This window comes from Cynoglossus semilaevis, chromosome 3, assembly GCF_000523025.1.
Source record: "Cynoglossus semilaevis isolate Cse_v1.0 chromosome 3, Cse_v1.0, whole genome shotgun sequence".
Lineage (NCBI taxonomy): Eukaryota > Metazoa > Chordata > Actinopteri > Pleuronectiformes > Cynoglossidae > Cynoglossus > Cynoglossus semilaevis.
This window is the reverse complement of record NC_024309.1, coordinates 14200583-14214654: the sequence shown is the minus strand read 5'-3', so window position 1 is coordinate 14214654 and position 14072 is coordinate 14200583. Positions and strand designations below refer to the sequence as shown.

At 44.7% G+C, this 14072-nt stretch overlaps 1 protein-coding gene and 1 long non-coding RNA gene across 4 annotated transcripts in view; one reads left to right on the top strand and one right to left on the bottom strand.

Annotated features, from left to right (window-relative positions):
* The window catches only part of LOC112486891 (uncharacterized), a 34420-nt gene extending 31978 nt beyond the window's left edge, over nt 1-2442 (bottom strand). For all 3 annotated transcript variants that reach the window (XR_003049456.1, XR_003049455.1, XR_003049457.1), the window contains exon 1: nt 1885-2442. This is a non-coding gene — a long non-coding RNA (uncharacterized LOC112486891). The remainder of the gene's footprint in view (nt 1-1884) is intronic.
* Nucleotides 1-9986, top strand: part of LOC103377436 (cadherin-12-like) — an 87008-nt gene extending 77022 nt beyond the window's left edge. Inside the window, exons 9-12 of the mRNA XM_008308248.3 lie at nt 2575-2696; nt 4872-4992; nt 6067-6318; nt 8110-9986. Of these exons, the coding sequence (XP_008306470.2) occupies nt 2575-2696; nt 4872-4992; nt 6067-6318; nt 8110-8621 (1007 nt within the window). The 3' untranslated portion in view covers nt 8622-9986. The remainder of the gene's footprint in view (nt 1-2574; nt 2697-4871; nt 4993-6066; nt 6319-8109) is intronic.
* Nucleotides 9987-14072: the final 4086 nt, after the last annotated feature.

Here is a 14072-nt window from a genome sequence, read left to right as displayed (position 1 = left end):
CTCATTTTTTACCTGTCTTTGCTGTTTTTAAATCTTTTTCCCCCTACATGAGATCCAGATTAAAGCAGCAGGCCACTGCCTGAGGTCAGTGCTGCCTCTAGAGGAGAACATTATCAACACATTTCTCTCTGTCCTCTGACTTTTGAGACTGTATTTCTGCACATGTGAGTGATCAGGAAGATTTAAAGTGTCGCCGTCTTCAGCAGGTCAGAGATTACAGGAGCCGGCCGACTGCAGACATCTGTATTTCTGCTGTCCAAGCAGGTGTTAGTGGTCACACCTCGGCCAAAGCTGCAGAATCCACAGCTCAGTGTGGTTTTTAGTCTCCGCTGAGAAGATTAGCTGCTGTGTCAAGGTCACAGACAGGTCACTAACTGAGCTGAGCCATGTCCCAAGTCTCCTGGAGATCATTCCACAAACCTGCACACACACACACGCACAACCACCAAAGCTATTCCCACACGTCATCCATAAAGTTTACCTTTACGGACGTTTTCACATAAAAGCAACATTTCCCTGCTGACCCTCCTGCAGAGAGGAAAAGCTGTGACAAACAAGCCAGGATTCATGTTGGTTCCTCTCCAGAGGACGTTCACACTATAATTAATATGAGCTGCACATCTTATGGTTTAAGACCCGTAAGAAACCTGAGGAGGAGCAGGAAAAAAAACAAAATCAGCCTGTAAAGAAATAAATCTCTCCACAGAGCCCGCATCCCATAATGCACTGCCTGCTTTATTTGTAGCGCGGCCTGGGATGTTTTTATTGTTTGTGTTTTATTTTAATTCTGCTCTTCATCATCAATCAGAAGCCTCATAAAAGAGTGCGTCTGTAGGCTCTCCTGGACCGCGGCCGGTTTGAGTGCAGCAGCGAGTCTGCTGTGGAACATCTGCTCAAGGACACCAGGGTGTGACGGAGTCTTAAATCCTCACCGTGGAACCTGCTTCAACTCTGATAACAGAGCGGGATCATAAACGTGGCAGAAATAATCACTTCCTGAGTTGAAGTTTATGAAGCCACCGTGGAGCTCAGTCCAGTGCTGCATGAGTCATCTGAAAAAACATACATGTCAAACTGAAGGGTCGTGGACCAAAAAATGGCCTGGGACACAATTATTTTGGGCCCACAGGACAGTGGACAGTGCAGGCACTGGACCACGTGGTCAGCTTTGGGTCCAGCCCACAGTCCAGATCACTCATGTCTCAAAGCGTCAAGCGTTTACATCAAGTACCCTGACCAAAAAAAACAGTACCACCAGTACAGCCAACATTAAATCCCAGCAGATCAGACCAACACTGTCCAGATTAGACCAGAATACAAAGATGAAGATAATTTATCTATGGAGATTGAGTTTATTCAACAGACAAAAACACAATGTACCATGATGCAACGCTACACCTGGTTTCTACTGTAAAACTGCACACAAACACACAGAGACAGAAACAGGATTAAATATAACAGAACTATTAACCAGACCTGTAACAGTGACTCACGTATTCTAAGCATTTGTCATTCCCCTTGTTTCCACCAGGGGGTTAGTTTTGAATTTATGTAGGGTACAGATATGTGCATAAAGTCGCTGCAAACACACGCACATACACTCGCATGCGTAAGTGCGTAATTTGTAAAAAAAAAAAAAAAAAAACGAGGCGTGTCTGGACATTAAGAACGAGTAGTTCCGACTAAAAGAAAATCATTGTATTTTTTTTTTTTTTTCTCATTGTGACACGGAGGTTCCGGTTCCGGCAGGATCCGGCTCTAATTAAACGCTGCACCAAGCGCATCATCAACACAACAACAACAATAACAACAACAGCCCTATAGAACTACAGTACAATCACAGAGTGATTCAAATAAGAGAAAATAATAACTAATATGACTCACCACCGACTCCTGCTCTGCTTCTGTTCCTGCTCTGCTTCTGTTCCTGCTCCTGTTCCTGCTCCTGTTCTGCTCCTGTTCTGTTCCTGTTCCTGCTCCTCCTCACGGACATATTTCTGCTTCTCATTTCTGTCGTATAAACCATTAAATGAACCGTTAAAATTCCTCATAAACACTTAAATAAATCCTTAGAAATCCTTATAAACACTCAGTGCTTGATTTACCTGTGGGAGAAACACCTGCGCTAACGAACCTAGGCCTGTGACGTCGGCTACGGTGGGCGGGGCTTCGCCACATATACGATTCAGATTTTTTTTTCTCCAGTGACTTATTTTCCTTATTTGACAGCTGTATTTAAAATTAATTAATAAATACAAAACCTTTTATTCAATATTGACGTTATATGTATTATTATTTATTCTCTATATTCTGGCTAGGTTGTTAAAATAGCTAATTCAGTGCTATTTTTAAAAAATATTTTTGTTCAATACTTTATTTTATTTTATTCTGTACATATGCAGATGTAATTTGTGTAATTTCATTTTTTGAGGTCATTCATTTTCCTTTCCCCCCCCCCACAGTTTTCAATAATCATGTTTTTCTTTTTCACCCCACAGTTTTCAATAATCATGTTTTTTTTATTTTTCACTTATTTTTAGAGTTTAACCTTTTTTTTTTTTTTTTCTCCCTCAGACAGTCCAGTCCTCAGCAGCCGAGTCGCCGTCACCGTCCACGTCCTGGACATCAACGAGTTTCCACCTGAACTGTCCGTTCCTTACGAGACCTTCGTGTGTGAAAACGCCAAAACAGGACAGGTGTGTATAACCCTGTGTTATCTCTGCTCCCTCTTTGTTTATTCCTGTCACGGACACAGAAACTGTTTCTCCCCTGGTTGGAGTCCACAGATGAGGAGATAACGAAGCAGAGCAGAACATTTCCAGACCTGGAACCTGGAATCTCCCACAGCAGATGATATATATCTCACCCGCTGTGGAGATTTTCCCCCTGTGTGTTGTAAAGCAGCCATGCCTGTAAATTAGCACGTTGAGCAGCGTCTCCCTGCACCGAGGGTTGAGACCAAGCTGCTCCCCCGGCTGTGGATCAAACTGCAGGAAAATCCTCCTCAAACCCAGGAGGTCCTTATCGTGTGTTTGTTTGTTTCTGCTCCTGCGCTCCGTTAGAACCGATCCCTCACAGAACCAACTGCTGGAATCTGTGCCCAACTCACACCTCACTCACTCTGCAGACAAGCACGTGAAAAGCACAAATCAAATTATTTTAAATCTGACTCGGCCCAGTCTGAAGACTCGGGTCATGTTTCATCAGTCCTTTACATCATTGAAGTGAGAGATTGAAACTAGGATTCAGTCCTGGAGCAGGAGATGGATCTAATCAGTCGGAAGAACAAGACGGTTGAAGATGGTTCATCAACGTTTTTAACCTTTATTTTTTGTTTGTTTTATTTTCTTTGTGGAATCTTTGAATGAACTGTATAAAACCAGCAGCAGAAATCCTCTGCTCCCCCTTCATAAGGTCCGGTCGTTGTTTGGTCTGTATTTTCTGCTCTGAAGTCTCCACCATCCTCCTCCGCCTCATACTCAAAATCCAGCTTCTTACTCACAAACTTTTAATCTTTAGCCTCACCTCCTTTTATCCCCTCTTAGCCTCAGCAGCTGAATCCACACTTTCTCCACGTTTGCATGGCCAGACTCCACCAGCAGGTGCTGGTCACAGCTGCGGAGCTGCAGAGAAAGGAAAACTAAAATTAATTCCAGTTCTTCTTCAGTGATTACTCCAACACTTACTGCTCAATAATGCATTAAAATAAGGCACAAACCATTAGCTCTGGAACTTTCTTGTATCTAACAGTGGAGCAGGAGCAGGGAGTGATTAGACCCATGTAAATGTGAGGAGAAGAGCGGGGAGTTTAACAAAGGTCAGCTCAGTAGGAAATGGAATATTTCCTCATTTTTAATGCACCTTATTTACGTCTCCTCAGCAGCTGAGTGCTCGGCTGGTCAAGTGTGAAATGAGAAAAAGCAGCCACAAAGAAAGAAAAAACCCAGAGTTTAACAAGGCCAAACGTTCACTCTGACTAATGTGTTTCTGCTCCTTTAATGCGTTTCCTTCAACGGCACATTGCAATGCTAACCAGCTGAGTCGCTGCGTTATGATGCTGGGACCACATTTACATTTACAGCCTTAAAGACGTTGCTGTGATCCTGTCGAACGACCAAACAGCTGTAAGACAGGAAGTACAGGACAAACAATAACCCCCACAGATGAGGGTTAACACCAGGTTTATTTACAGTGACATTTACTGGGCCAGGTAACTGGGAGGTAACTATTACTAGTTACTAGTCACTACTAGGTATTGTTTGCTAAACTGTGATATAACTTTCAATTATTAGCTAACAATTCCAAACATTACATTAGTGATATTGACTTTAACTGTCACTTTAACAGTGAGAAAAAGTGAAAATGAGAAATAAAAACTAAAGGTCTCATTAGACACCAGGATGACATTTGGGACCAGAACCAGAACCAGAACCAGGATCAGAGGTGTAACAGGGTGCCTGCGGGTCAGGTGCAGAGCAGACTGTTAGCACAGCTGTGCTCTGTCAGGTCAGCTGCTCCTAAAAACAGTTCCAGGACCTTTGGGGAGCAGAGGAGGACGTCAGCAGTCTGTACAGAGGAGACTGAGTCAGCGTTCTCTGTGTCCGAGCTCAGAGGAGTCGACTTTACTGCTGAAACAGACTGGAGTTTCTCACACAGTTGGTCCAGATCGTGCTGCACTGGTCGGATGTTGACGTTGTTTTTTGTCCTGTAGTTACAGCAGGTGTCAGGGTGTTCAACAACTATCAGCCAACTGTAGCCCACATCAATGTTAGCCTAGAAGAAGTGGCCCACACCTGTGGGCCACATGATTAGCGTGAGTCTGTTTCATGTAACGTAACCTTTAATTCTTTGGATTTGTTTTTATTTTTCAGGTGATTCAAACCTTCAGTGCAAAAGACCAGGATGTGGCGCCACCTGGACAACAGTTCTCTTTCAAATCAGTGAAAGAAGATTCAAAGGGCAACAAGAACTTCACCATCAGGGACTTTGGGAGTAAGTCTCTTCTATTTTAACGAACAGATATCTACAAAACCTGAATGACAGTTTAGAACAGACGATCGATGAGCAAAAAAAAAAAAAAAAAATAATGGTATCTAACCTACGTGTGATGTACATGTGGGCCACTGGATACCAAATTAATTCAACTAAATACCTGGGCCACATATACATTTAACTATAGCCAACTAAATAAACACAAGTGGACCACTGAGTGCCCGACATGGGCCACGAAACTGGGCCACTGTTGGCACAAAAAAAAACACCTAATATTGTGGGCCACTGGATACAGAGGGCATATAATCCAGGTACTGACCATAGAAAAGTAAACTAACTAACTAACTAACTAACTAACTAACTAACTAACTAACTAACTAACTGATCCAGTGAGAACCCGTCGTCTGATGCTGTGTTTCTGATTCCTCGTGACGACTGGAGGTCGAGCTCTCTAAAGTCTGTCCAGAAAGACTGTTAATAAAAAGAGGAGCGTGTCAGGAAACGAATGCGTTCACCATCCTTGACGAGACCTCGCTCTGCACCTCTGAGCCGATGTTTACCTTTTTTTGGACACACTGTCTCGTCTTCCCCTGACCGCTCACGTCCCACGTAGCTCAGGATCTGATGGGTAAGGACTGCAGGAACAGGGAGGGCAGAGTCCAGGAACACAGAGAAATAACAAATCAGTGCACGGACATGCAAGGTGTGCTCAAACTTCTGACCTTCTGTCAGGAAAGTGTGCTGGAGTTGGTCGGGGGAACGGACGTGGTCTATGATGGTTCTGAACGTCTCTCTGTAGCAGACAGAACCGGCCGGCTCTCAGCAAACATGTCTAAATCTGAGCTATCATGTCTTCTCGTGTCCATTGTCAACTTCTGTTCCACTCTTGATGTTTGATTCCTTCACAGAAAAAACATTCAAACAACTGCAGAAACAGAAAGTTCTGATAGTTCAGGTTGGCGTCAACTGCCCCCTAGAGGCCTCCTGCCCCCTCTGGTTGGTGCCAAGTGACGTACAGTAGGCCCTACATGTTGCTGAATGTCTCCTTGTCTCCTTGTCCTCCCTGTCCTTCAGACAACACAGCTGGGATCGTAACGAAGCGCAGCGGTTTTCGACGGCGTTTGCAGGAGACCTATCTCCTCCCTGTGCTGATCGAAGATAACGGATACCCGCCGAAGAGCAGCACCGGAACGTTGACCATCAGAGTCTGTGGGTGTGAGACGGACGGCTCTCTGTTGACCTGCAGTGCAGAGGCCATCTTCCTGCCCGTGGGCCTGAGCACAGGAGCGCTGATCGCCATCCTCCTCTGCATCGTCATCTTATTAGGTGAGAGCACCGTAAACTATCAGAACCCCAGAATGCCTTGCAGCTCGAATCCACCGCTTGTCTTTCTGACCTTTGACAAGCAGTTGGATCAAAATTCATTGACCCCTGTGACCATGAAAGTCAGACAGTTTTAAGGTGAAAATTGTTTTTTTTTCTGATACTTGAGTTGATACTAAGTGTGGATCAAGTCGGTGTCAACATCTCTGGCGGAACCACAGTGGGAACCTTTGTTGCAGGAACTAGAACAACTACCATTAGCTTTGTTTTTCTGTCCTGTAACCTTTGTTAAGTACCAGCCAGGACCAGTGTAGAACCATGTGTATTTCTACTGCAGAAACTAGTCCTATGTGAAGTTCCAACACAGGAACTCAAACTAAAATTCAAGGTCAGATATTATAAGATGAGAGGCAGAGGAAACGGTGTTGTGTTATTAACTAAAGCAGGTTCTCTTTTAATACAAGGTCATTGGTATTAAACTCCCCTCCCTCCCTCCCTCACCCCCCCACCCACCTACCACGTTTATGTCCAAACTCATCTGCATAGCAGTGAAGGAAGTAAATGTCAGTTTATGACGTCGTTTTCTGGAGTATGAACGTGGGATGATGGGTTGTTAAAGTTGTCATTTTACAGCTAAGGTGGAGAGTCACCGTGACCTTTGGATCGAGACCTGATGACTTTTCTCTCTTTAAAGAGGACACGTCCTTCAAAGTGGACTGTGTCTCTCTGTGTCCGTCCACTCGTCAAGGTCAAATTTAAAAAAACAACTGTAAACTGTAAACTTCTCAGGAAAAAGACAAAACTTTGGCATTGATTTTTTTTAAGACTAGTTGGTTGATTCAAAAGAAGAGAGTAGAAAAAAATGTTCCAGCCTCTGAATTGAAAAAATAAAAAATAATAAAAAAAACATAAAACCCTAAAACTAAAGAAAAGGCAGATTTTACCTAAGAACTGTCAGATTTGTGTTTTATAGCTGAATGCACCCTGGGGTGAGGCAGATAAAACGTGACAACCGCTCCACGGAACACTGACATAAACCCTCGGTCTTTGCAGGTTGGTCACGTTGACACAGTTACTCTGGTTCTGCTGCTGCAGCGACGATGACGCAGAATGAACAGACTCCGAGACTCGGAGATGAATAATTATCTTTAATACTGATGTTGATTTTCTCTGCAGCCATTTACTTATTAGTGCAGTTCACTAGTGAAGTTCGAAAAAGTGGCCACTGGATGGCGCTGATACACTGCGTATCGACAGGGAGATAAAATCCTGCTGACGGTGGAGGGAGCAGCAGAGAAAACAGTCACCAACTGATGAGTTTTTTTTTTTCATTTCTACTCTCGATGTATTTATTTCTTATTGGACTCTTTCATTTGAATGACTTCAGTTTTATTCCTGTCATCGCTCTTCCTCTGAGATACAACAGTATATTTAAAAAATACCCAGAGGCTGAAACACAGGCAGACTGGAAGGAGAGGAGGAAATGTATTGTAACATCACGTGTTACAAATGACCCCAGTGGTGCCGTGCACCTCCAAGTCAGTTGACAGACCTCCAGCTTATGTCGAACAGTGTGCATGCAGAAAAAATCAGCCGTGTGTTTAGGCTGGAATCTCAGCGGGTAAAAATAGATGGAAATGTGTGCTGCTGAGTCAGCGTTTTACCTGCAGCACGAGACAAAGTCAAATAAAATAAAATAAAATATCACCAGGGATTCACTTCTACGCCGAGGCTCAAAGTAATTCTGTTTAGAACTGTTCTAACCTCAGACCCCTCCTCCTTGTGTTCCCTCAGTCATCGTGGTCCTGTACGTGGGCCTGAGGCGGCAGAAGAAGAAGGAAACCCTCATGTCCTCTAAGGAGGACATCAGGGACAACGTCATCCACTACGACGACGAGGGAGGCGGCGAGGAGGACACGCACGCCTTCGACATAGGAACCCTGCGTAACCCCAAGGTCGTCAAGGACAACCTCTTCCGCAGGGACGTAAAGCCAGAGACCAAGATGGACCGCCGGCCCCCGGTGTCTCAGGACAGCGCCGACATCCGGGTTTTTATCAGCCAACGTCTGAAAGAACACGACACGGACAACTCAGCCCCGCCCTATGACTCGTTGGCCACGTACGCCTACGAGGGCGACGGCTCTGTGGCCGAGTCGCTCAGCTCCATCGAGTCCCGCACCGTGGACGTCCAGGAGGAGTACGATTACCTCAGCGAGTGGGGGCCCAGCTTTAAGACACTGGCAGGGATTTTCGGGGAACAGTCGGAAACTCGGTCGAACTCAACAGCCACAGAGAACACGCACTGACGCTGCACAGTGACTCCAACAGCTGACATGTAACGACATCCTTCTGTTTGGGGAACAACGGACGTTTCATCACATCTTTTTTTTTCTGATTTGTTTTCAGTTTTCCACGTCGATGATTTGTCTAATTTGTCTCTGTCCCCCAAGTTGTTAAGAACGTGGAGACGTACAGATTATCAGAAGACGGAACGTTAACCTGCCACACCAGGTGGACGTCACTTTTCTCACTACACCTAGGATGTGATCTGACCCACAGTACCAGGAACTGTCAGTACGTGGATGTTACGCTGTTATCACAGCCAACAGAGTTTCTGCTCTGAGTGGTCTACTGTGCACAGGAAACTGTGGGATGTGGCCCACTTTATGCAACAATGCAGCTCTGCCAGTTTGTATCTGGGCCAGGCGAAGTGGACTGCAGCCCAGTGACCCAAGGGGCCAAAATTACATTGAACAAACATTAGTCCTTTCTGGCAGATGTGCAGATGTGGCCTAGAATTTCGCCGGGATCTGTAATGGTCAGATGAACCGGCCCACATGTAGGCTGGATGAGCTGGCCCTCAGTTCTTCTGGCCCATAAGTGCTCTCGTCAGACCAGTGGTAGTGCTGTGGGTCACTGCCAATATTGAGTCAACAGATGTGGACCACCCAAGTGCCAACATTCCACACTGATATGTGCCAGAAATGGGCCACTAGAACTGGGCTGCATTAGTACCAATCGGGCAGTAATGTTTAGTCTGAAGCCAACATTTTCTGTCCTCTTTCTACAGAAAATGACTCACATTTAGAACTAATGCTTGTAGGTACCACACAGTTCCTGGTACTGTTTTGGAGGCTGCATGTGGACCTTCCTGTGGTGGAACACCCTCATTCCCACTGACACACTGTGTCGTCATTTCCTACAACATATTTATAAGTGCCTCAATATAATTGTTCTGTCACTCCTCACATGTCAACTGGTTTTCCTCATCAAGAACTGATCCAGGATCCTGAGACTAGGATTCACCAGGACTTCGGCGCCTCCTGCAGGGGGGGGCCGGGGAAGTCGCCTGAGTTTGGCCAATGATGTTTTAAACGTTATTTATTCTTCTATTTATTTACCTGTGTATTTATGTATTTATCTCCCAGTCATGGATCTGTATTAGTTTTATTTTTTTCTGGAGACATTTCTGGAGTAATTTTGTAATTAAATCCAAGGCCCGTGTGAAAATGTATGTTCCTGGTAGGTGGGTCCTGTGAATAGACTTGTACTAGAGTTGTAAAAAAAAAAAAAAAAGAAGAAGCAGAAGAAGTGAGTTAGGGCTAAATACAGAAGTGAAGTCATGTAAAAACAAAAACACTCTTTTTAAATAAAAACACACTTGGACAAAATCTCTCTGTACTTTAAATGGAGTCGTAGGTGCTGAAAATGAACGGCCACTAGGGGCATTTTTTCACACTCATTCACAGCTACAGTCACTATAGAGTGAGCATCACGCCTTCTCCAATCTCTATGTTTTTGGACTGAGGAAGAACCTGGAGAAAACCAACAAACACAACAGAAAGATCAGGGAATCAAACCAGAGAACTCGTGACCTTCTGGCTGTAAGGCAAGTGCTCCTACCACTCCTGCACTGTGTGGCTTTGGCATTTTCAACTTGTGGATTATGAGATTTAATAAGAAGTGGATGTCACTGAGCAGAAAAAGACGTTGTGACATGGAGGGAACATCAGAACGTCCTCCGACGGGAACGCCGTTGTATTCAGTAGCGTTCATGTGGTGACTGACAGCAGACGTAGCCGACTCAGCTGTCAGGACGCCACAAAGACCTGTTGTGTTTCCAGTGAAGCCCACGTTCCATTGTTCCAGAGACAGAAGTGTTTGTTTTGATGGAGGTTCTGTTCTTCCCTGTTGGAGCTGATGGTGGAGAAAAACTGAGGAGCTACAACCAGTCTTGACCTTTGACCTTTATTAACCCTGGTCATTTTGACTCAGTGTTATAATGATATAGTCATCGACATATATTAAAATATTTTACTGTTTGGACGGAACAGATCTGATTTCCTCAGAACTGGTGTCTCAGTCACTGAGGGATCGAAAAGTCTCCAAATGCACCTGGACTTCCTGGTGGGTCCATTAGGGAAAAGTCAATGTCATAGAGACAGAAGGACAACTGTGTCCCTCAGGGCGTGGTCTACGTGATGACGACTCCAGAAAATCAGAACGTTCCAGAAGTTGGAGGTTTTTTAAAAAACAGAAACACACATAGTTTTTAGAACAGTACCAACAACACTTTTCTCCACAATAAAAACAAAGTATTAAATATAATAATCATCCAGGTGGAATGAAGTTCTACTGCAGTAGAAAATCAAGTCAAATAGAGAAAAGACTCAAGTCAGAGTTCCATCTTCACCTCACTCCTCCCCGACTCCCAGGCTGTGGAGGAAGATGTGATTTTCCCGCTGCAGGCGATGAAAGGTGTGAATGAATTAAACATGGAACGCCAGAGGAAGTGAGTGTGAAGTGTGTGAGAATTCTTCACGGAGAGATTCAGTTCTTCGCCCGACATGATGAAGGTACAATATTAAAGGGAGGGCAGAGTATCTTTTCTTCTCAGCCTTCAATTATCTCCCCCGTTTAAACGATTGCTCCGGTTCTAAATGTGAGTTAATTTCATTTTTTTTTCATAACTTTTCAGAACATTTCCTGGAACCTCGGCCACATCCAGACTCTCTGTTCCACTTTCCGTCAGCCGCCGCTCCTGCTCGCCTCCTCCGCCAGACCCACTCTCATCCTTTTCCACCGCTGCTTTAATGAGAACTTTGCTCTGATGCAGAACCAAATGGCTCTGTAGACTCCTGCACTTACACCTGAATGAAGTGGCCAATTTCCTGCTAACTAAATTCCCCCATCCCTCCTCCCCCTCCTTCCCTCTCCTGGTAAGAGTCGCTGGAGTCTCAGCAGTAAACAACAGTTTTTAGACTGTAGCAAGAACACGCTCACACACACTCTCACACACTGAGAGCACCTAAACTCCATCTAAAAAGAACTGCAGTTTAAACTGGGGATTTAACCGATGACCTTCTGATTGTAAGGCAGGAGCAGTAACCACTCTACCACTGTGTGGCCTGTATTATTATATGCAGATGGTGAATAATAATAATAATAATAATAACAGTCTCGTGGGAGCCTGTACTGCAGTCCTACGACCACTAGGCCTCGTCGTCATTTTTATAAACATTTCTTTTTGTTTCTTTACGCTTCAAATCTCCAGTTTGTTCTTTCAGGTGAACCTTTGTTCCTCAGACACGAGGACAGGGAGGCGAGAAGACGTTCAGTCTGGAACAGAGGCAGAAGAGGAGCTCCATAAAAGTTGAATATTCATTAGCTCTTGTTTTATCTGCTGGACCCGCTGCAGCCCCGGGGGCAGACGTCCTGCCTTGTTTATGCTGCTCTGTCTGCTCCCTAACACTACATTAGTTTATAGCCTCAGACTAAACGCCGGCGTTTCACCCCAGAGTTAAACGGCGGTGGCCGCGCTGCCACCTTGGCACTGATAATCACAGGCGTCATTACACCCTATTACATGGCTGAGATACAGTCTGTTATTGGCTGTTCTTCAACAGCAGCACCTTTGGTTCAGTGGACGTCGTGAATGTTTGTGTATGCACAGCCTGTTGTTCTGACTGAATACATGAATAGAATCTGTGGAATATGCCGGATAATTGGACTCCAGTGTTTGGTCACAGCTAATGTTTGCTGTGTGGTTTGTTAGTGTTCGAGTCCGGCAGTGTCCACTGAGACACCTGCAGGACGGTACCGGCTTTACATCTTTATGTTCCAGACCAGGAGGCTTCAAAAACTGAAAGAACTTTTACAGGAAGTGGAGTTCAGTCCTCAGACCAGACAGAGAAGAAGGTCGTAGGTCTGGAAGAAAGTTGAAGTAAAAGTTTGATGCAGTGGAAGATGAGGTGAGTTACTGTAGTACCAGGTCGGTGTGAAGGTTTCCGTGCCGGTTCCACTGCAGAACCGATCCCTGCTGCAGTTCACGCCGTCATTAATCGGTGGAGAAAGTGAAGGAAAACAGATCGGCTGCAGACTTTTCTCGTTCGGCCTCTTTAATGAGAGCAGCCAGAGATTTTATTGGACTTTAATTGTGAGGATGGATCAACAGACGGGACCGGACCAAAACACCAACCTCCAGACTGGAGGAAACACCTTCTAACGTGAGCAGGGAAAATACACAGGGAGTCTCTGCTGAGGCTGAGATGGATTTAAACTCTGCATACATTTATATCCAGCCTCAGATCATTGGCTGAACCCCCCCCCTCCTCCTCACCCCTCCCTCATCCACGTCCCCCAAACAGCAATTTTAAAAATCAGATTTTTGCTTTGATGTGACCGAGGTTGTTCAGGGACTGCAGGCTCTGTTTGGTCAGGAGCTCGGATTGAGCCGAACCCTGTTTCTAAGCAACAAGCAGGTCTGTATCAGTGATGCTGAGGAAGTGGGAGGAGGTGAGGAAGGGGGTGAGGAGTGAGGTCAGAACGCACAACTGCTGATAAATGGAAGGATCTCATTAGAGGTGAGGATGTCCTGCAGTTGTAGTGGAATGGAGGAAAATGTGATTAGAACTTTATTGACCGGTGAATCATGGTGTTAATGCTGTCGCTCTGACCTCGTGGCGTCTGCGTGACGGTGAAGATGGTTGGTTCTGTCGGGGAAAACAACTGAACGCCACACGGTTCCAAGGCCTCAAATGATTCTGGACCTGGAACTGTTTGACACATGGTCATCGATAGACTTAAGACCTAAGGTCAACGAGGTCAAACTCAGCCTAATGTGAACAGCACATGTAGAACCGATCATGGAACTTTCTCTTACTTTGAAGCTAATTAGAGAGAAAGTCATGAAAAAGTTAAACGTCGCCCAGAGCTAAAAGTATTCATTTAAATGTTAGCAACAGTTAGCCAAGCAGTATTTATTTAAATGTTAGCAACAGTTAGCCAAGTAGGTTAGCTAAACCTTTATTCAACAAATCAACAAAGTTACCTATAACCAGGGTTTATCTAAAGTACAGCAGAATAGCTAAAGGTTAGCAACAACTAAAAGTTAGTTCATACTAAAAAAAGAAAAGAAAAAAGAAAATCCGCAACAAAAGAACTAAAGAAAACATGAATATGAAAAAAAAACTTTGTCTCTAAAATGTCTTCATTTTTTATCCATGTGTTTCCATTAAACGACAGCAGCTGAAACTGAAGAGTCTCTGTGTGTGTGTGTGTGTGTGTGGACTGATCTGACTCAGGATCAGATCTACAGCTGTGTGATAACCTTTCTTCAGGTTAATCACACACTAACTGACTCTGGGTTGTTAAATTCCAATTACGTGTCCTGTTCTCTTTAACTCACTGACGTAATAACTTAAATCTTATCTGCTGCCCACTCCCCCACACTCCCCCACTCTCCCCCACTCTCCCCC